At 29.0% G+C, this 23212-nt stretch overlaps 2 protein-coding genes across 5 annotated transcripts in view; one reads left to right on the forward strand and one right to left on the reverse strand.

The window, feature by feature from the left end:
- The window catches only part of LOC107070160 (neurotrimin), a 236039-nt gene extending 222158 nt beyond the window's left edge, over positions 1 to 13881 (forward strand). For all 3 annotated transcript variants that reach the window (XM_089176864.1, XM_089176865.1, XM_015328090.2), the window contains 5 exons: positions 7 to 144; positions 7997 to 8146; positions 11326 to 11403; positions 11476 to 11577; positions 12308 to 13881. In XM_089176864.1, coding sequence (XP_089032990.1) covers positions 7 to 144; positions 7997 to 8146; positions 11326 to 11403; positions 11476 to 11577; positions 12308 to 12531 — 692 coding nt within the window. In that variant the 3' untranslated portion in view covers positions 12532 to 13881. The remainder of the gene's footprint in view (positions 1 to 6; positions 145 to 7996; positions 8147 to 11325; positions 11404 to 11475; positions 11578 to 12307) is intronic.
- The window catches only part of LOC107070169 (opioid-binding protein/cell adhesion molecule homolog), a 209122-nt gene continuing 199739 nt past the window's right edge, over positions 13830 to 23212 (reverse strand). For both annotated transcript variants that reach the window (XM_015328105.2, XM_015328104.2), the window contains 2 exons: positions 19298 to 19363; positions 13830 to 19190 (listed from right to left, as the gene is read on the reverse strand). In XM_015328105.2, the coding sequence (XP_015183591.1) occupies positions 19027 to 19190; positions 19298 to 19363 (230 nt within the window). In that variant the 3' untranslated portion in view covers positions 13830 to 19026. The remainder of the gene's footprint in view (positions 19191 to 19297; positions 19364 to 23212) is intronic.

Raw genomic sequence — 23212 nt, forward strand, 5'->3', positions numbered from 1 at the left:
TGACAGTTCCTCCGATGATCATGATCCAGAATCAATTGGTGGGAGTGCAAGAGGGACAAGAAATGACGTTGGAGTGTCATTCCGAGGCTTTCCCAAAATCAATCAACTATTGGACTAAAGGAAATAATCAGATTATTCCAAATGGTAATAATATACTAAATAATTATTTACACATATATATATATAGTAGTGATTTGTAATGATTTATGATACGTGTAAAAATATATTGAAAAAAATGAAATAACATTTTCTCCCCTTTTTTTTTCCATTTCAACACAATTTTTCACGAAGAAATACAATTCGTACGTGAATGATATTTGCTAGAAGCAATTAATAAATATAATATACGTATTTAATATTTATAATGCATACAATAGGAGGTATGCTTCATTAATTATTGATTTCTTTGAAACGATTGGAAAGTGCATGAAAACATACGTAAATGCAAATATGCATGATTATATGAAATAATTAGACGAGACGTGTTTATGAATGAGAGCTCATGCAGTAACTAACCAAAATAATGTATCTTCGAAGCCATTAATGTGCGGCTGACTGCTTTCGGCCGTGAATGTAAGTGCAATAAGAACACGAAATCTACGTTTCAGTTTGCTAATTGTGCAGCTAATTAGTTTAATTTCAAGCCGCCCTCATTTGGGGCGTGTTTTTCTTCCGGTAAGATCGATTACTCCTATGGATTATACACGTCGGACTCTCGTTATCTTTAATATATTTTTGATCCTAACTTAAATTTAACTAGAAATTGATCTTACATAATTAAATTATCGTAACAAGTTTCTAATTTTATTTATTACATTTAGAAAATAATTTAAAATATTTTATTTAAAAAAAAAAAAACTAAAAACAGTAATTCTTATCCTTATATGTTATAAGTACAACGTGTTTCATCTTGTATTTGTTAAAACTACTTTTTAAAATGCACAAACGTCATTACCTACTTTATTCTTGTACGAAATTAATTGCATCCACTTAACGTAAAACCTGCGCAACTTTCTCATTTTTGAGAAACACAATACCAGATGTAATATAAATTCTCTCATTTATTTAAACAACTAAATTTCCGTCATACATCATCCAACCCTGTTTGTTTTTTTTTCTTTCCATTCAGTATTGATTCTAATGCAAGCAATATTACAAACAAGAAAACAATGAACATTGAATTATATAAATTAATTTTATATAATGTATTCGCGGTTCATTTAATTGAATGAGATTTGTTTTAAAAGAATAAGAAAGAAAAACGAAACTAATTATATTTATTTAAGATAACTTTATCGTACGAAACTAAACGGCAAAGTGCACTCGGTGGCAGATGCGCAAATATCAGCCTTGGATTCATTCTTCCAGCTATCAAACTCACTTACTCATACACACACACACACACACATATATATATATATATAAGATGCATACCTTTTGTTATTTTATTGTAAATATAAAATCATAGTATTTTGAAAAATTTTCTTTTCTCACCCGATAATCTAGAAAATTTCATATTAAAAGTCTTACATTTATAGTTTTTTCTTTTTACATTGTGGAAGAACACATGCTAGTATAATAATTGATACGATATATCTGTAAATAATATATTCCAACACTTGCAAAATGTTTGGAAATAATTCACTACGATAATACGTAAAACATGGACTAACTAATGAGAACTCACAAAAGGCGAATCGTAGTAGTAGTAGTAGCCTTTTATTTTACCTTTTCGTTACTTTCCAGAATGCACTAATACAATCATCATTACCTTGCACACGTATTGCTAACACTCACACCATTTAACTATGTTTCGGCACGCGCTCGTTTATCGGTCCTTTGTCCTTTCTTTCAGAAACTCTTATCGCCTGTGCACGCTTTCATGGTACCACCTCATACACATGCATCTATTCGATTAACCATACAACTACAATATAACACATCATATCTTTACAATGTTTTTATAACTTTTACAAATAAAACTTATAAAAGCTGTAAGATAAATATAATTATTTTATTTTATTATTACAGAACACATTAATAATAATATAATTTCAACACATGTTACATCATAGTATAATTAAAATGAAAAATACTTTAACTAATATTCGCATATCATCGATTATCGATAATTATCGGACATACTACATTGTTAAATTGTTTATAACAAACCAGATCTCTTTCTCCATCGGTTACAATAAACTATCTCGTTACGTTTCGTCTATTATTTTTAACATTACTCGTTTTGATAATGAATGGTTTTTAACGTTACTACTCGTTAACGCACGTGTAGCAGAACAACGCAACAGCAGCAGCAACAACAATCAACAATATATACCTTTGTTCAGAGTAATAATCGGGAAAAGCGTGTATCCTCACCTCTCTCTCTTTCTCTACCCCTTCCCTTCTCTTTCCTACCCTTCCCTTCATACATTCCTATGTTGGGCGACGAATTATCCAGAGAAGCATTCGCGCGTCAACCGCACCGTGTTTCTCCACCATTGCAATATTACTATCCTACACCCCTTCTAACCCCTTCTAACCCCTTCCTTCCCCCTTCCCCTCTCCTACCGACATGTTTTACGATCTAAATGTTCCGCGAATGCTTGCTCGTATTTCTGTAATGTGTATTCAGTGCGCGTGAAACCGCACGAGACGATATCAAAACTCGAAGGCGCGACTTACAAATGCGTTTACCATCCCCTCAACTTCCCCTCTACGCAATAAACGATGAATTTACGTTCGACTTATCGCTACACGCTCGATGAGACACGATTACGCGAAACGTTGTGCTGATGCATACATGCATGGGCCATATGTATGTATTTATAGGTGTATATAGGTTTCTTCTTCTATGTGTATAATTTGTATTGTTTTGTGTTGTATGTTGTTGTTGTTTCATGCGAGGTTCATTATTTTTTTGTCTACCCCCTCTCAATCGTTGGACGTATTACGAATTAATTCGATCGAATTAATCCAAAAAAAAATATAAAGTGTAAAAAAAAAAACTAAAAAAAATAATTTTATCGATGCAATTTTAATACCCACGTTTTTCGGCTGGCCCAGATGGAATATACTAAAAAAAAAAAAAAAATTATTGGTCGGAAAACACAGGATTAAATGTTTATATCGATCGGATGTATTCGTTGAACAGTGTAATTTAATTAGTCCCCCTTTTTTGCGTACGAACACAAAAGATATTCATAGCCACGAATTTCGTTATAAAACGATGAATATTTCGGTACAATTATGCAGAAGAACGACGCTAATAACAATTCTAGTCCAGTGAACATGAAAAAAAGAAGTTTTACGGACAACTGGTTGTAATTAATTTTCAATTGGAAACCTTTTTACTAGATAAGAAAGTGATTTTAATTGAAAAGAATTTAAATATTTTATTCGAGAGAAAATATTCTTTTTTTTTTGTGAACAAATATAATACAAATATAAATTTCCATTTGAAAAAAAAAAAAGAAAAAGAAATTCCGATAATTGCGTAGTTTCGTATCATTTACCTTTCTTTTTTTTTTTATTAAAATGCATTTAAATAATTTCATTTAAAATAATATATTGATTTATTCTTTTCGAATCAACATTATATTAAAAATAACACAAGCAATATTATGCAACGAGTTGCAACTCTTATCATTAACGTTCAATAATTTATTTCATAACCGTTAATTGGAAAATTAAATTGATATAACAATTAAAATGTTAACGTAACAACGACAGAAATAAGAAACCCCCATAATGAAAATGTAGATAAATATGAATACATAAAAAAATTGGATATTCGCTTTCATTGTAGAATGAAATTCGACAAAATTGTTTTACCGGAAAACAAGGAATCTTTGATCCCGATCGTAGTACTGGCAAAACGAGACGCGATAAAACCCGACTAAACCTTATAGGAAGATAGAAATTTAAACGAGCTTACATCTTCCTGAATACCCCGTCGGTACATAAAGATGGCGTGTTCGGAAGTACTTATCGTTACCGATGTTTCAACTAACCCTTGCTTGGCATGCTTATCATCAAATTCTTTAACTTTTCTATTACTAAGAATATACTCACATTTGTGCATCGTATTTTTGAAAGAAAAAATTCTTGTTAGCAATTTTTTAAATTAATTTTTTTAAAATATCGAAGGATAAAAATTTTTTTAAAATTTACACATATGTTTGCTATATAAAGCAAGTTATTATTACATTATAATAATTAAACAAAACTAATAAATAAATAAATATATATATAATAATAATAATATAATAAAATAAATTATTATTACATAATAATTATATATAATATTAATTATAATATAATATATTGTAATATAATAGTATAATTATTATATATTTATTATAAAATAATATATAATAATTCCTTGTATATACGAAGTCTACAATAATTCTTATAATTTTATTATTTCTTCATTGCAAAGAATACAAATAAACAAAAACAATTACTAATCCTTTAGTCCCATTAACATCCATTACTATCACAAAAAAAAAGAATTTACATGAAAAATAAAGATAATATTATAATATGTATGATCGAAGTGAAGGAAGAATCATTTCTTTTTTTTTTCTTTTTTTTTCATCGTTCACTCGAGGGATAAAATCTTAAGGCAGGTTGATTCATGCTCACATATGTCGTTAGACATCGCGTCAACGACGTGCGAAGATAGGAGTAACACGAACATCTTTGTTCTCATCCTCATCCTCATGCTCATCCTCGTCTACGGTCCCAGGGACTTTTGGTTAAAAGCAGTTTTATCCCTGAAAACCCATTCGACATCTCTCTTTCTCTCTCTCTTTCTCTCTCTCTCTATCTCTCGATGGTGGTAATGCTTGGGACCGTAGTTCAACGTCGTTAAACTTTTTCATCTACTTTTCAAACTGGAAGCCAGGGTAAAGTTTTTCTTACGCTTTGCTAGGGTCGACCGAACCACTACAAAAATGCATTCCCTTTCTTTTTTCCTTATTTATCTTCCTTCTCTATCTATTCTATCTATTCTCACCATTCTCTCTCTCTCTCTCTCTTCTCATTTTCCTTCGATTTTAGTCTTTCTTTTTTATTCCCACCACCTACAAACACATACATGTACATTCCTATACGTACACACATACTCTCTCTCTCTCTTTATTTCTCATTCTCTTTTACACTATCTCTCAAGCTCTTTCTCTTTCTCTTTCTCTTTCTTTTTCTTCTTCTTATTCTCTTTCCTACTCATTCGCTAGACGAGTAGGAAAGTTTTCTTCCAACTGCGAAAATACTTCCTTCACCACTTTAATGCACATCATTACACCTATAGATTTCATTCTGTTTCCAATTCTTCTGGCCGTTCGCCCTCCACGAATTGTTAATCAAAACTTACTTCGCTCCTTTTCCATCCCCTTTTTTTTCTCTCTTATCCTTTTTCAAGAAAACTACTACGCTATATCGTATACCACTTCTTCTCATTGGTATTTTAGAAAGAAAAAAATCTTTTAAGTGTGGGGTTCAGACAGAAAGCAATAATAATAATAAACTGATGATGAACTGAAATGTGTGTGTGATAGTTTATTTAATTAATTATGATGTCGAGCAGTATTTACATAAGTTTACACACAGTTGCGTGGTAACAGAAATACAGAATACAAAAGAGTTACAGATATAACACACAGACAGATACAGACTAAGCACTAAAGTCTAACTAAGGACTGAGCACTAAGGGCACTTTCTTACTTCTTTTCACATATTTATATAAGAAATGAGCTACACCCCTTGGGAGAGGGAAGGAGATTATGAATCTTATTGACCAATAGCATAAGGATCCACCCCATGAGAGGGAAGGAGATTATGAATCTTATTAACCAATAGCATAAGGATCCACCCCATAGTCCACCGATGGGTGCAGCCTATAGTTTTTAGTAGTGAAAACTATGTATAAAGAAACTTGATCTAGAATATCGGAATGTTATTTATTTTTATAGTATCGTACGTGCTTAAATAAGAATCCGAAACTCCTGAAAGGTCCCGACACTGCATAAAGGGTTTTCATCGCACCAATATATCTCAATAATTTTTAGGTTTGTTTATGGTTTTATGGCCCTCCTAATCTTTTCTTTTAGTCTCTGAATAGATTTTTCCTTTCCAGAAAATAAAATATAAAGAAAAGAACTGAATACTAGTTTTTCGTCTACATAAGCGATTATTAGATCAAACATTCACGATTTGACAATTATTATTAGATTTGTATTTTTGATCTGGATTATATTTAACACCGTAATGTATACACCTGTTTGAATATTTTTAATAATGTTCTTTTTTTGTTTGATATGAAAAGTATGTAATACATTTTTTAAATATCGAGTATAAGTTTTACCATTGATATTTTATAATTTATACAATACAAAGATAAATGTTCACAGGTACAATGTTTTTTTAATCCAAATATAATCCATTAATACCATACATCGATGGATAAATAAATAACGCACGCGTAAATGGAAATTCTGTGAAAACGAAAAATCAATTTTATTATTATTATTATTATTATTATTATTATTATTATTATTATTATTATTATTATTATTATTATTATTATTATTATTATTATTATTATCATTATTTTTAAATCTCTCAGATTTATGGATACGGTTGCGTATGAAAAGCGTATAAAAAATTATGTTACCTGTAATTAACGCAATTTTCCATGATCACTTAAAACGCAACCTACCTTTTTGGTATTACGTTTGTGAGTTTAAATTTAACGATTATAAGCTTGACGGTAGTCACGAAATTCTATAGAATTTTGTGGTTGCATTTGAAAGTTTCGTCGGGGTGCATAACAGTAAACGAGTGAATAGCGTGATCTGTGATCATGAATGTTGGTAACGCGAATACGTTTCTTTTTATATTTTTTCTTTTCTTTTTTCTTTTTTTCTTTTCGGGAAGATTGAGGGCGCATAATGTCCCTACCGAAGGAAAATACGATTCTCTGTAGGGTGATAATTCTTCGTTTGAAGGAAACATTCGTTTCTTAGGCGAAAAAAAAAGAAAAAAGAAAAATAATGGTCGACCACAGCAAAGTCCTGACTGTAGTTTAAATAATAATACACTTTCTCGTATTTCGTATAACTAGATCATTAAAGTTTATTACATTAATGCATTGAAATTCGTTCGCTTATAAGCAATGTAATTTTATTGAAATTGGTTAGTAATTGAAATTCATTATCTATTTGCTATTATATACATACAATACATAATTAATTATCGTTTTATTGCATGTTATATTTATTGAATACAATTTCAAGTTTATTTGTATTTCTTAAACAAATTATTCCACTTTGGAATAATTAATGAATTGAGAAAATATTTATCGAAAAAAAAATATATATAAAATCAAACGTAAAATTAAATTTGTAAAACAAAAACAAATTTTACATTTGTCCTTTTTTTCATGTTAGAATTACATTTAACTTAGAGATTACACTTTAATGAATAAACGTATTTCATTTGGACACAAAAAAAACATCATAATTTCATTCGTGTATCCTGATATTATTCAAAAGTGAAAGATAAGAAGAGAAAAGAAGAAAAATTGTTAGGATTCTTCTTTAAACGTAGATATCGTAGTTGAGAAAAAGGGAAGAGAATGTGCACTCGATTGTCCATCGAAGCATAATGTCAAATTTTACGTTCGATCGAGCGCAGGACACACGAAAATAATACCCCAGGTCGTTCGAACGTGTGGGCGGAAGGGCGCGAGAAACGATATCGACGAATCCATTTTCCCGTTTGGCGTTTTTATATTTTATACGATTCCCATGATTTATAGGTAACCCATCGTAAACTTGAAAAGTTCCGTTATCGTGCGAACAAGCAGAAACGCGAACACTACCAATCTATGTGTTGGTTGGTATCATCGTCATATATACATGTATATGTATATATATATATATATATGTATCTTTATTCTATTTTTATTCTATTTTTATTCTTTTTTTTCTAGGAGAGAAGTACGAGGCAACCCTCTCGAACAATGCTTACAAAGTGCACATGAAGCTTACGATACGTTCTGTTACCATGTCAGACTACGGCACTTACAAATGCATATCGAAAAATTCTTTAGGGGAAACGGATGGCAGTATATCCCTTTACCGTAAGTAATCATATTTTTTTAATGGAAAAAAATCTTTTCAAATTCATTTATTATCATAGGTTCATTCAAAGTCAAATAATAGCATATGGGGTATATAGTAACCCCTTATCTCCGATATCTTTTGATGAAATATCATTTATCACTTATGTATGTTTTATATCAATGAAAATCAATCTAACGAAAAAGGACTTTATACAAATCAACAAAAAAAAAGATATCTTTTATATGTTTTATATTTTAACTTATTGAATATACTATCTGTTTGTTTTACTGAATACACCCCGATATATATACGAAATATAAGGGGGAAAAAGAAAGTTAATTAAAACGTAACCTCACGTTCGATACCATCCTACTACATTTTTTTTAAATTGAAAATAATATGACCGATAACTTTCAACGATTTGAGGGCAAAGTTAATTTGTTAAGAAAATCAAATATTATTTAGAATATGAAAAATTATATTATAAAGAAGATAATTCAATGAATGAATAAAATAGCTTATTAATTGTTATTAGTAAATTGTTAAGCCAATTTCATAATTCGTGATTGTGAATCTAACCAAATGCACCATTAATTCCATTATTATTATTATAAATTATTATCGTATAATAATATTGAAAAATAATATGCGTTGATTCAATTAATTATTATTATTAATACATAATATATTATTTAATTAATGAAACAGTCTATTGATACAATTTTTGTGATGATCGATAATAAAAATAATTGTATTCATTCTCAGCTCTCATTTGTCACGAATTTTTGACAATTTTTCAAAAAGTATTCCGTTATCGGTAACGAATAAGCTGTCGTCGTATCTTCTCGTATTTTTTTTTTTTTTTTGTGTTTCTTTCACGATGGTCCTTTAATTCACGATGTGTGTTATCAGAAATCGTTAGTCGCGCGAAGAAGAATGTAAGCGTAGGATGAAAAATTAAGCGTTCGATAGCACACACCCCTTTCCTTCTTCCTTTCCTTCTCTCCTTTCCATTCTCTAAAGCTGTAAGATAAAGGGCCACGAGCTCTTTCGAAGACAGCGAGTAAGATATATCGATGGGCTAAAGTCACGGTGAAATGTAGCAATCCCACTGGAAAAGCAACGCGCGAATGCAACGGGAGATCCCTTTCGATAATCGAAATTCTCACGATCTCTCCTCTCTCACTCACTCTCTCTATCTCTCTCTCTCTCTCTTTCTTTAGGAGAAGTCTAACGATTTAAAATGTCTCGATTACATATATAAATCTAATCTCTTCTACCTACAACACATAGAAAATCTAACTATATTGCCTTGGAAATAGATTAACATTTATCTCTGTTGAGTTTCTTTGATTTTTTTTTAGTCTAATTAAATGTAAACTTCTTGGCATCGGTATACATTTGTTTTTGTGTGCACACGAATATATATTTTTCACTTTCTAAGCGAATTAATTAACAACTGTCATTGTCTAAAACGAATATCTTTTTAATTCTAATTGATAAGAATTTAATTACAATATATAGATCGTAGGAAAATACAAATTTCATTTTTTTTCTATCACTAATTGTAAGATTAAGTTATATATTAGGTCGAGTCATAAGTAACTTCCGATGCATATATTTTTCGTATTTACCTACTATAAGTCACCGAAACAAACGGATTTTTGATATCACTGTATAGATGAGGATTCAGTTAGTCTTCTGTCAACTTTTTTATGCAGTCAATGTTGCATTTAACAGTTTTTGTTAACTTCTAAAGTTGATAGTAAAAAGTGCATATTTGACATGTAATGCTTTAGGAATTGAAACAAGGCAATAGCACTAAGGTGGCAGCTGAAAAAATATGCAGCATATACGGTGAAGGATTGATAACTGATAGGGAAGTCAGAAATTTGTTTGTAAAATTTCGTTCTGGAGTTACGACCTTAAAAGACGAATCGAGTGCAGGGCGTCTTTCCAACTTTGACGAACCTTTTAAAGGTAATATTGAAGCAAAATTCAATAGATACGTCCAACAAATACAAAGAGTACAAAAAAACACCATGAAAAGTGTCGTGCACTTATCAGTGACAGAAACACCATTCTTTGTCTCATTAAAAACGGGAGTTATTTATGACTCGACCTAATGTAATTATATTTTTTTCCATTATATGAGAGAAATTAGATTTAAAAAAAAATAAAAATATAATTGATGGTACTATCTTGACAAGAAAATAGTAACAACAAAAAAAGAAGTTTCAGAAGTACTAAGTATTATCTAATTTTAATCACTTAACGCATCGACGAATAATTCAATTCGTCCAATCGATCAACAACACAACCACTATCTCTCTCTTTCTGATAAAATCTATATACACAAGAACGTAATTACTTTGAAATTCGTTTCTAATCTTACACGATCGAAAATCAAAGGGAAATTGCCATGGGTAGTATCGGGGGCTTTGCTTAGAATCGAAAAAGTAGAGTAGTTTCATGAGAAGTATAGCGAATCACATCGATAACTGCGAACTGTCGGTGTCGTTTTTCAAAAAGAAAGAGAAAAAGAGAAAGGGAGATAGAAAAACCCGACCAAAGATCCAGATCGATCTGTAATCGTGGCTTTTCTCTGCTTCGTTCACGGATTGAGAACTTCTTAGCTTTGTGACGTCTATCCAACGCAAAGAGAGAAAAGGTGCTTGAATTCTACGGGAATCCGCAAAGAACACTCTCAAAAGAAATCCGATTGAGTTTTATAGACAACTTAACGAGAGATCATCATTTTAAACTTTTATTTCGTCCTATTATTATAGCTACAGGAGAACAAATATATTATATCTTTATCGATATTCAATTAAATTATTAAATGTATAATAGGTATATTATTTTTATAAAAAAATATTATAATATAAATATTAAACTAAATTAATATATAAATAATATAAATAATATACAATAATAAATATATAATATAAAATATACATAATATAAAATAAACAATATCTTTTTTTTAAGTATCGTTTATTTTAAGCTAAATTAAATAACATAAATGTTTTCTTAGTTTGCAAGATATTTCAGTGATTTTATTTTATTTTGAAAGACACCTTGTATAAAAGATATCAAAGTTATTATATCATTTTTTTTATGAAGAAAAATATAAATATTTTTGTAGGATTAATTTTTAAAATATTTAATTAATATTTATAATAATTATTTACAGATATTCCAACTACCACGACACAAGTCAAGACCACGACCACTACCACTACCACGACACCAATACCTACGATAGATAAAGGTATTTAAAATGATAATTATTTTGAATCAATGATAAAATGAAATGATTAATACAATTGTATATTATTTTCAGTCGAAACTATGCAAAGGTCTCGACAGAAGTTGGTGCCAAGTTTAGAACCTAATTCCAATGAAATAACTGACGCATCGTTGTCAACTGCGATTAGAAATGAGAGTAGGTATTTCAATTGTTTTAATATAACAAACGTAAAAAAGAAAAATATTTCAATAAAATTTATAGAAACTGTGGTAATAAAATAAAATAATATATCTAACGATATCAATGAATATTAGTTACTATGATTCCGTCCTATTTTTTTGTTGTTCTTTTATTCCATGCACGTGTTGAATTATCTATACATAAGAATTAAAAAAAATATCCTTCGGGGCTTGTACATTTTATTTTCACGAACAAATTTTCGAAAGAAATTAAAATCACTCAATCGACGTTTCAGGCGATACAGAAATGTTTTTTTTGTTTTTTTTTTTTTGTTATTTAACCAATGAAGAAACCAATCTACGAACCGTAGTATTTGCTTATCGATACGAATTACAAATAGTGTTATTGAGTAAAAATCGAACTACGTGTGAAATGTGTTACGCATAACTTATAATGAATTTACAAAAGTTACTTTGACCTTTTACGAATATCGATACTCCACCCTCACGTGTAAGAATATTTAAATTCATTCATCGTATCATTTTGCATATCGATTATTGGACACATATTACAAAATTACAAGATTATATTTCTTTTCTGTAAAATCTGTCCTATATCATCTTTATGAAATTAAACGTATTGTTATATTAATCTAACATTTGTATTTTTTTGTAAAATGATTTAAATGTTTTGCAAACTATCAAACTAATAATCTCATTTTAATAAATATTTTAATCGTTTTCAGATACACGAACCAATAGTGGACGACATAATAATAATAATGACAACATTAATGCTGAAAATAAAATTGACAAGGACGTACAACGAAAGCAACCTTTGAACAACGATGCAAATCGTCGTAGAACCGATAATGTATCTCGTTCGATATCGTCGAGAGGTGATAGGTCATGCGCTTTTTTACAAATTAATATAATCATTTATACAATTCTATTATCTATCCTTTCGTAGTCAGTGTTTAGATACATGCTGTCCAAGAAAATACGAAAATATTTCGATTAATTGGACCTAGTCTATTACGCGCACTAACATTCCTTTTCCATTAGCAAACGGGATCAATTTGTCTTAAGTATAAGTGCGATTGTCGATGTTCACGCTTTTCCTTTCTACATGCTTATAAGAAAAAGAAAACAAACAAAGATTTATAACTAATATATAAATGAACTTTCGTGAAATTATAGATTACGATATTGTGTATATCTAAATTTCACGACTGTACTTTCCTTTTTTGTAAATGTACGATATTACTTTTATCATACCAAATTATTATTTTTAACATTTTGATATATAATTACGTTTTGTTCATGAAAATTTATCGATAATATTATATTGTTCATTATTTTGTAATATCTAACTTGGTTTCAATGTTGTTGTCCTATTGATCTATTAGATATTATTCAGAAGTCATTTCTAACTGATTAGAAAATGATCTATGTATAAAAAGTTACATGACAATCCAGAGAAATGAAATTTTTTTAATGACAACGAATTTATTATCATGAGTTATTACTTGAAAAAATATGCTAACTAAAAAGAAAAACAAATTTTACTTTTGTTTTTTTTTTATATTTTACATAATAGAGAAAGCAGCATTGTGTTGAATATTATAATTAACTAACTTTATTCATATTTAATCTTGATTAACCGATATATTTTGTTTGATAATATTTTCAATTAATCTCGGCCTAATATTTTTTGAAAAAACAAACTGAGATAATGACGATATCGAAGCCTAAAATTAATCCATAACTGCTATCTATAATTTTGGTGTAATTGTTATTCAATTATACGTTCAAAGATAGTAAACGAATTTTTTGCGAAATTAGAAATAAAAATTCTATATGTCGCATCTAACTAATTACAATTATTTTCAATTTATATAGTAATGTCTATGATAAGATCATAATGTTAATGTCGAAATAACTTTTCGCATTTTCTGTTAACACATTACAGATAAAAAATTAAAAAAATGAATTTTGGAAACAATATGAAGAAACTAAATGAGACAAACAGAGAAAAATGAAAAATTTTGAATGTATTTAGTCCTCTTTCTAATTAACAACAGCTTTGATCTAGTCCAGGGGTCGGCAACCTTTTGAGTCGGAAGAGTCAAAAATTACAATTTACAAAATTTCGAAGTTTTTAAAGAGCCACAAAAATTTTTCTTGCCAACAATAAATAGTACTCGCATGTCTCAGCCGCTGAGAGATAGAATCGGTGCCTAATCCTCGTTAATCGATTCAGAACGATTTTTAAATGTTTTTTTTTTTTTTTTTTTTTTTTTTTTTTTTTTTTTTTTTTTTTTTTGATAAAATAAATAATATTTGCGTATGGAACTAAAGAGTCGCAGCTTAATATCCAAAGAGCCACATGTGGCTCGCGAGCCGCAGGTTGCCGACCCCTGATCTAGTCAACTGAGGATAATATTGTATGTAAATGTAAATCTTTAATAAGATGTAAACATCTTATATCTCATTCATCTGATGTGAGATAATTTATTTGTCGAATGTTTCTGAATGAAAAGAGAAAAATAATCTGGAAAATTGTATATTTGACAATGAATTGTAACGATTTAAATACCGCTGTAAATAACGATTAGGATTAGGTATATATACATATATATATATAAGTATATATTAGAAAAATGCTCGTTGACGATGACGCTGGTGTTAATTGAATGAATATATTCATAATTTTGTAAATAAAATTATTGATTTGCACGAGTGTGTGCGTAGGATAAAATTATCAATAAAAAAAAAAAAAAAAAAAATAAAAGAAACATTTAACGTGACGTCCCCTTTTCAGAGTAAGATTTTTATTAAAAAGAATACCTTCGAATTTTCACGAAGACGATTCAACAATGTTGACAGTTTTATCCTACGATGTTGTATGTTTCACAACCTTTCGTAGATAGGTTTAACTGTAAATATAAATATCAAAATAACAAAGAGGAAAAAGAAAGAAAGAAAAAAAGGGGTAAAACAGCAAATAAAATTGTCTCGTAATAATCGAAATTTTTGTGTAATAAATCCGAAATGCATTTAAACGCAAGTAAATAATTGTAAATAGACCGAAACGCGCTCTACTTATAATAGTGTGTGATCTTTTTAAAAATTGATTATTTTTTTTTGCCGCCATACTTGTCGTCGTAGCAAGCCGACTGTTTAAACATTAACCTAAGAAAAAAAAAAGAAGAAAAAGAAGAAGAACCCAGTGAGCTTTATTACCGCTTTATAATTGTATATGGAACAAAAATTTGCACACCGTCAGAGAGATTTTTAAAGTAGATCAATTGTGAACGCTAACAAGGGACAAAAAAATTAACTTCGGAAGTAATTTGAAATATAATACATTATTCGTTGTACTGTAACTTATGGTTAGTAATTATTTGAGTGAATGTTGAAAGAAGTATGAATAAAAATCGAATGTTAAAGTTTGACGAATATTTTGTACGATTATATCACTTTCTTCATATATGACGTAATATTGCGTTTTTAAAAAAACAATTTAAAAATCTGATATATTCTCTATATTACCAAATTTTAATATTTTTATTGATTGAAGAAAAGCTTAAATCATTTTTTTTTTATTTCTCACATTTTCTCTCTTCGATGTTGAATATTTTCTTAACACGTTGAATGTTACCAAATTTGTCCGTGGTGCTTTGCGTGTTGGTTTTCGATGATCAACGTTACTAAATTGTTTTTATAATTTTGTATTCTAATAATCGTAGTTTCTACGGCAAAACATATCAAAAACTTTGCATGCCATTCAACGTGATAAGGAGAAAGGTTCATCGATGAAATAATGTATTAAGATAGTATTCGTCTCAAGTATCTATACAAGGAACATGTTATATATATATATATATGTTCAAACTTATTTGTTTTGTTTTTCTTAAGTTTCGTGTTCTTATTTCTTTCTTTTTTTTTCTTTTTTTTTTTACTTTTTTATTTTTAAGCACTTGTATCAACTCAGCTTTATTACAAATTTTACATTTACTCATTACAATATATTACGCACACTATTTCTTCGTTCAGATTACAATGTTATCTACAATGCCGATGATACAAAAGTAGGTAATGTGTGTTCTGCATAGAAATTCTTTCACTTCTTACATCGGTTCGGTATTTCCATTGGACATAAGTAGTTCTATCGATCAACAAATTATTAAATAATCATTTGCAATTTTTCTCATAAGAGAGATATTATATGAAAACCTATATTCAAATTGAAACACTAATTAGTAAATAGATACTCGCGACATTAGCTTTTTTTTTCAAATTTTTTCTTTACATCATGGCTTTACGACAATCTAAAGGATATTTAAATATACATTCGATTAGATGATGATTATAAAAAACAAAAATAGAATGTGGGCGTTCGATTAAATGTTGAAAAATGATGATCAAAATTGACAGTAAAAGTAATCTTATCAAGATTTCTTCACCTATACAAAAATAACACTTACCACTGGCTTTGTATCTATACAAGTCAGTTTCAATGAGGAACACAGATAATTGATATGTGTTTTATCCGTTCATTAGCAACGATTTTTATCAGTTTTAGCACTTTATTATTATATTATGAATATATGGACGAGACAAATGAATAATTGTATTACTTTTGAAAGTGCTATATGCTTTTATGATTCATATATAACATTAAATAAAATAAAAATACACAATTTTTTTAGTATAATCATTTAAACATATAATTTCTTCTTCATAATTATCTTTGTTTCTCTTCTATACATTTCCCATTTACTATTGTCCGATTATTTTAAGACTTAATACAAAATCAAGTCCATCGAATTTTTTAATTCGCGCAATACTCTACAAAATTATATTAATATGTATGACCTATATAATAATTTATTGAGAATACATAGATATATGGCACCAAATTATTGGTTTCATTTCCATCGTGCATTCAGTATCAAACGTTTCTTCTTCGTAACGAACAATATCATTTTTATTGTTCGATAAGTCATCTTGATTCTCATTAAAGCACACTGTTTCAAAATTTTCTGTTATGTTAATTGATTAGAAAACAAATCATTTTCAAATAATTAACTTAATCGATAAGATTATAATTATAATTATATCAATACGAAATTCAGAAATAATCTGTTTCGTTTTACTACTTTCTTTCTCACGCAAGCCACATATACACGCATTTCGTGTTTATTTTATTTATATACAAAACGTTGAAAAATGTTCACGTTGTCGAGCAATTCTATATGAATGAGCCGTTTTGTTATTTCTGATATATCGTACATATTTATTGTAATACGATTCTTGATATATTTTTTTCAAATTTATTATATTCAATAATAAAACTTTTATATATATATACGAAAAAATAATTAAAAAAATAAATAGTAGAGTGTACCATTTTCAAAACGGCTCACATCGTAAAGAACGTCTCATTTTTTCCTAAATTATTAGCACATTTTCACGTTGATTATGACAATATTCACTTATTCTAATATATACAACACTTGTATCCATTTTTTTTTCTTGTGTACGTGTATGTGTGTGTGTGTATGTTATGTGTGTCGCATCGAAATGATTCAAAAAAAGGGCGCATTTATTTAAAAAAAAAAAAAAAAAAAGAAGAAAAAAAATATAAAATAAAATAAAATATGCATGCCCTCGTACAGTCTTTTAATATTTCTTTAATTGTATCGATTAGAGCAGGGGTCGGCAACTTTTTGAGTCGGAAGTTTTTAAAGAGCCACAAAATTGTTTATTGCCAAAAATAAATAGTACTCGCATAAATAAAGTTTTTTGATAAAAAAAAAAAACTAAACTAACTATTCATCGGTGCTTAATCCACGTTAATCGATTCAGAACGATTTTGAAATGTGTGTTTTTTTTTTTCTAAACTCTTTTAACTAAAGAGCCGCAGCTTCACATCCAAAGAGCCGCATGTGGTTCGCGAGCCGCATGTTGCCGACCCCTGGACTAGAGAGAACAATCTCTTATTCATTTTGATGAAAATAAAACTAATGTGGCTTAGATTTTCGTAGGAGATTAGAAGCGTTGATTCGTATAATTCGAGTATCGTGTATACAATCGCTAATTAATACATTATTATATATGATCTATACACAATGTATTTCACGCTTATCGCTTTTATTATTTTTTTTTTTTATCAATTATCACGAAAATTCGATAAATTAATCCATAGTCCTTTTGTTTTTAATGTTCACTTTACAATACATCTTTTTCTATAAGTCATTATTATTATTCATATTTTTGTTTATTTTCGTTCACTCAAATTCTGACGCAATATTTGTTCTTTCATATAAAATGAATGATCTTATAATTGAACATTATTTAATCTTACAATGATATCACCGCGTAATAACGCTATCCATTCGACTAATTAATTAAAATAATTAGAATACAGTTACACTGGCAGTTGTATTTCTTTTGATATTGCAGTCGAGAAATTGAAATGCGTAGACTACATTAAAATGGTTTCTTTTTTCTTTTCTTTTCACTTAAAAGCCGATTACTTTTCCTTGGGTTTTTTCTTTAATCTTTTCTAAAGAAAAAATTGAGAAAAAACAACTTCATTTAGAATAATTTAAGATCATTCGATAATAATAATAATAATAATAATAATAATAATAATAATAATAATAATAATAATTATAATAATAATAATAATAATAATAATAATATTCTATTACGTACTTCCTTTTATTAAATTTATTCTCTCGTACGATATAATAAAAATTTCTTTCTTTCAAGGAACCTGCTGTATTTTAGTCGAGAATGAACTTTAGAATATACAATTTCCGGTTTTTTCTTTTTTCGAAAGATAATAACATCCTTCCCCCGATCAAACATCCTTCCATGCTCCAGCTGCTGATGCTGCTATCGATTGAGTGTTGTATTTTTCTGAAGAATCGTCTCTCGAAATTTCGAAAGAGAGAAAGAGAAAAACGAAGAAGAAGTAGAAGAAAAAAAATAAATAAAGAAGGATTGTTTAAAAAGGACGAGCATAGAAAAACACGAAACTGATGGAAGTCGAGGAGCTTGTTGTGTTGTTGGGAAGGATCCTATCTTCCAGAAAAACCTTCTCTCATTTTTTTTTCCTTTTTAACGAATAAACTTTTGCGAGATCTCGATAAAAGTGAGAACAACAAATTGAGTTCTTGAAAATCTCACCAAGAAAATACATCTCTCGTGCATCTTACAACCCATTATCGTTACACTCGTTTCTTCGTTTCCTATACATTCTTATAAATTATTACATTATAATACAAAGCGATTGCGTATGGTCAGCATCAATCTTGAATGAAAGTCTCCCTGAGCGATAAATTTTGACAAGATTATTCGCCAAGTTTTCAACACGATTTAAGAAAAATCGCCATAAGTGTTCTATAATATTATTATGCTGCTGACCATTGGTATTTGTGTTACATGACTTTCAAGCAGGATTAAGTGTCCTAAATGGTAGACGATGGTTCAGGCACAAGATCAGTGTAATGGTTACTATTAATAAAAGTACTGAACTTTTCTTCCTCGTCGAGCTTGAATCTTCATAATCATCGGTCACATCACCATTCTTGTTCCGGCTACGAAGTTTCAGATCTACAAATATTTTTTTTATCAATTTTTATTATTATATTATTGATCAGCATTATTTGTACAGGTATGTAATTTTGTTATTTTTTATAAGAATTGTTATTTTTACATACCTTGTTCCTTTAACATATCTTGGTTACCCTCGAGAATATTGTTTCCAGAATTTTGCCTCAGTTTTCCTGCAAACCATTAATCTGTTAATCATTTATTCAAAGAAAAATAAAATAGAAATGAACAATTGCTACTGTTACTATGGGAAAATGACTACATATCGTGTCCTGTATAGTTAGTATATGAAATTTTCATTAGATTGAATAATAATAATAATTATAATAACAATAATAATAATAATAATAATAATAATAATAATAATAATAATAATAATAATCATAATCATAATGAGTATAGATGAATGAATGAGAATATAAAAATATTAACGATTAATTATCGTTTTGTCGATGTTAAAGCTTTATACAAATTTATAGATGCTGCAAAATTTTAATTATCATTCTGTTGGAATCTCATTTATTCAAATAAATTTTAGGTCACAGTGTACATGGGTCGAGCCGTCGTCTAAATGGAATTTTTGACGAAAGAGTAGTCGTTTCCAATTTACATAGACTATTATATAGTTTATAAATTTGTTTATTTCTACAATCTAATTTTGTGAAACAAAGTATACGACCAAAATGAAATTCCGCAAATAAATTTTAATGGCAACTTTGACGAACAGCAACATTGTTATTCATTTGAATCGTACAATTATCGGTACTGTCTTCTCCTTACGATTCTAAGATTCTTCGAAGTAAACAAAGACTCTTCTCTCTTCAAAGCTTAAATTTCACAGCTTCTTGGTCGCGTACTTGTCAGTTAATTAAATTCCACTGAACTAATTAAAGTCTTTCTACTTTTGAAATGATAGAACTACTAAACGCCATTATATTTTTCTTGACACAATACTTCAATAAATTCAAATAATTGTTTCCTTATTTTTTCTTCCAATTTTCTCTACATGTGATTCATATATATATATATATATATATTAGGGTGCCTCGAAAAAATGACTTTTTTTTCTTCAAGTGCCACAGAAAAATGGGTTGCTAGACACCTTAAAATAATTCTCACCAAATATGAGCTCTTAATTTTAATAGGAAGATCCTCCGCATCGCAGTTTTTTATTTTTTTTTTTTTTCAGTCCAATAGATTAAAATTCATACCTCATTATTTATTGATTGTACAGAAAAATGTTTAAAACGAATTTTGTAGGAAATTTAATGCTCTACAGAAAAGGTATCTTATATTTTTTCCGTAAACCTCACCATTTGAATGATATTGAAGATTTAAATTTGATGATTTTTAGACAAATTTCATTTTTGTTTATGAATTTTATAACTCGACAATAAATGACTATTAAAAAGTGCACAATACAAACTTTTGTAGAAAATTAACTGCTCTATAAAAATGGTGTCTTATGTTTTGGCGATTAAATTAAGCGTTCAAAAGATATTCATCATCAAACTTTCACGTGTACTGATTTTTGTCTCTGAATCATCAAACTTTCACGTGTACTGATTTTTGTCTCTGAATATCTTTTAAACGCTTAGTTTTATCGCTAAAACATAGGACACCATTTTTATAGAGCAGTTAATTTTCTACAAAAGTTTGTATTGTGCACTTTTTAATAGTCATTTATTGTCGAGTTATAAAATTCATAAACAAAAATGAAATTTGTCTAAAAATCATCAAATTTAAATCTTCAATATCATTCAAATGGTGAGGTTTACGGAAAAAATATAAGATATCTTTTTTATAGAGCACTAAATTTCCTACAAAATTTGTCTAGAATATTTTTCTGCACAATCAATAAATAATGAGGTATAAATTTTAATCTATTAGACTGAAAAAAAAATAAGAAACTGCGATGCGGAGGATGTTCCTATTGAAATTAAGAGCTCATATTTGGTGAGAATTGTTTTAAGGCGTCTAGCAACCCATTTTTCCGTGGCACTTAAAAAAAAAAGAAGTCATTTTTTTGACCTACCCTAATATATATATTATAGGGGTGCCCCGTCACGTGTTGCTGTAGCTCACAATCAGTCCGATACACACGTCTTTAAGTTAACGAATTACCTTATACCGCCATCTGTTAGAATCTTATCGAATTAACAAAGATAATCATGACTCTTTGTTAATAAACAAATAATTCGCAATAAAATAATATTGCGATTATATATTGAGATATAAACTATCCTATCTTTCAAATTGGATGAAACTGCACACAGTGTGCAATATTTTATTAAAATTTGTTCAGTAGTTTAGGAGGACATTGCACACAAACAACGTGACACGTAATTTATATATATATATATATATATAGGAGAGTTTTAAGTGTCGCAGATGTAGACGAAAAACTAGTATTCAGTTCTTTTCTTTATATTTTATTTTCTGGAAAGAAAAACTCTATTCAGAGACTAAAAGAAAAGATTAGGAAGGCCATAAAACCATAAACAAACCTAAGGATTATCGGGATATATTGGTGTAATAAAAACCCTTGTGCAATATCGGGACCCTTTGAAGCATTTCGGATTCCTATGTAAACATATGCGATACCATAAAAAGCGATAACATTCCGATGTTCTTGATCAAGTTTCTTTATGCATAGTTCCCACTACCAAAAACCATAGGCTGTACCCGTCAGTGGACTATGGGGGTGGATCCTTATGCTATTGGTCAATAAGATTCATAATCTCCTTCCCTCTCCAAAGGGGTGTAGGTCATTTCTGATATAAAATACGTGGAAAAAAATAAGAAGTTAGCAGTCATAGTCGTAGCCGTAGTTAGTCTTCAGTCGTAGCAGTCGCAGTTGTATTATAAGTCGTTATCAGTTGTAAGAATACAGTCGCCCATCTAAGTTGTAACCGTAAGATTGTGAAACTAATATTGCACTTTTTCTAATACCTGTTTTAAATAAATCTCATTAGTAGGATTAAACTGGGTGTATGTTCACCTCGTACCTCTCACCCTAAATAAAATTTCCTGCATATAGATTAAGATATATCGTATGTTACGTGATAGAAAAATACATTAAAAAATATCATTTTTATAGTTAAATAAAACTATTGTATATTATGCAAATATCGAACGGTCATTTAATATTCTCCAATATTGTTAATTTAAATTTTCATTCTAAATAATTCGTGCAAAATTTCGTAAACATATTCGTTGATCGATATAATTAGAATTTATATTTGTCGCGTAATATAATATAAATATATACATATATACACATACACCACACATGTGAAATGAAATTATTTACGAATTATTAAAAACCATCATTCGAACAATCATCATACTTCACGTATTGCCTTCCTTCCTATATACTTTCAAATCAAAAATTACAATACACTTGTTGTGAATTCTTCACGCGCGTATATTTTCAACGAACTACTCTCTCTCCGAGAGAGAGAGAGAGAGAGAGAGAGAGAGAGAGGGAGAGAGAGAGGAGGATAGGGTAGAATAAAATTGACCCGTAACAACAAAACCGGGTCTATAAATCTTCTATCGTACACAACGTCGCTTCCCAATCTGTTAGCATCAAAATATTTTGCATATATCGATTTCCGACTGATTCCATGCATACATACACACATACACACACACACATGTGGAAAGTAGAATAGTGAGAGAATATACCGGTCGCGTGGCAGTAATAAATTTTGAATTTTGTCATCGGATCTATTCGTAGAAAGAAATCGACGAAGAATTGGAAGTGATATGAGCCAGCAACGAGAGAATATTCATAAATATTTTGTCATATTGTAAGATTCTCAGTTGAACGAAAGAGAGAAAGAGAGAGAGAGAGAGAGAGAGAAAGAAAGAGAATACAAAAGTAAGAAGAAAAAAAGAAAGAAACATCTTTTATTCGTATACCATTTCGAATATTTTTCAAACTTATGTTAAAATTTGTGTATCAAAAACATATACACACGTATTACATTATATTTACGTAAATTAAATGGGGAAAC

The sequence above is a fragment of the Polistes dominula genome, unplaced genomic scaffold, assembly GCF_049000335.1.
Source record: "Polistes dominula isolate Pdom_NZ unplaced genomic scaffold, Pdom_raw_medaka contig_12, whole genome shotgun sequence".
Lineage (NCBI taxonomy): Eukaryota > Metazoa > Arthropoda > Insecta > Hymenoptera > Vespidae > Polistes > Polistes dominula.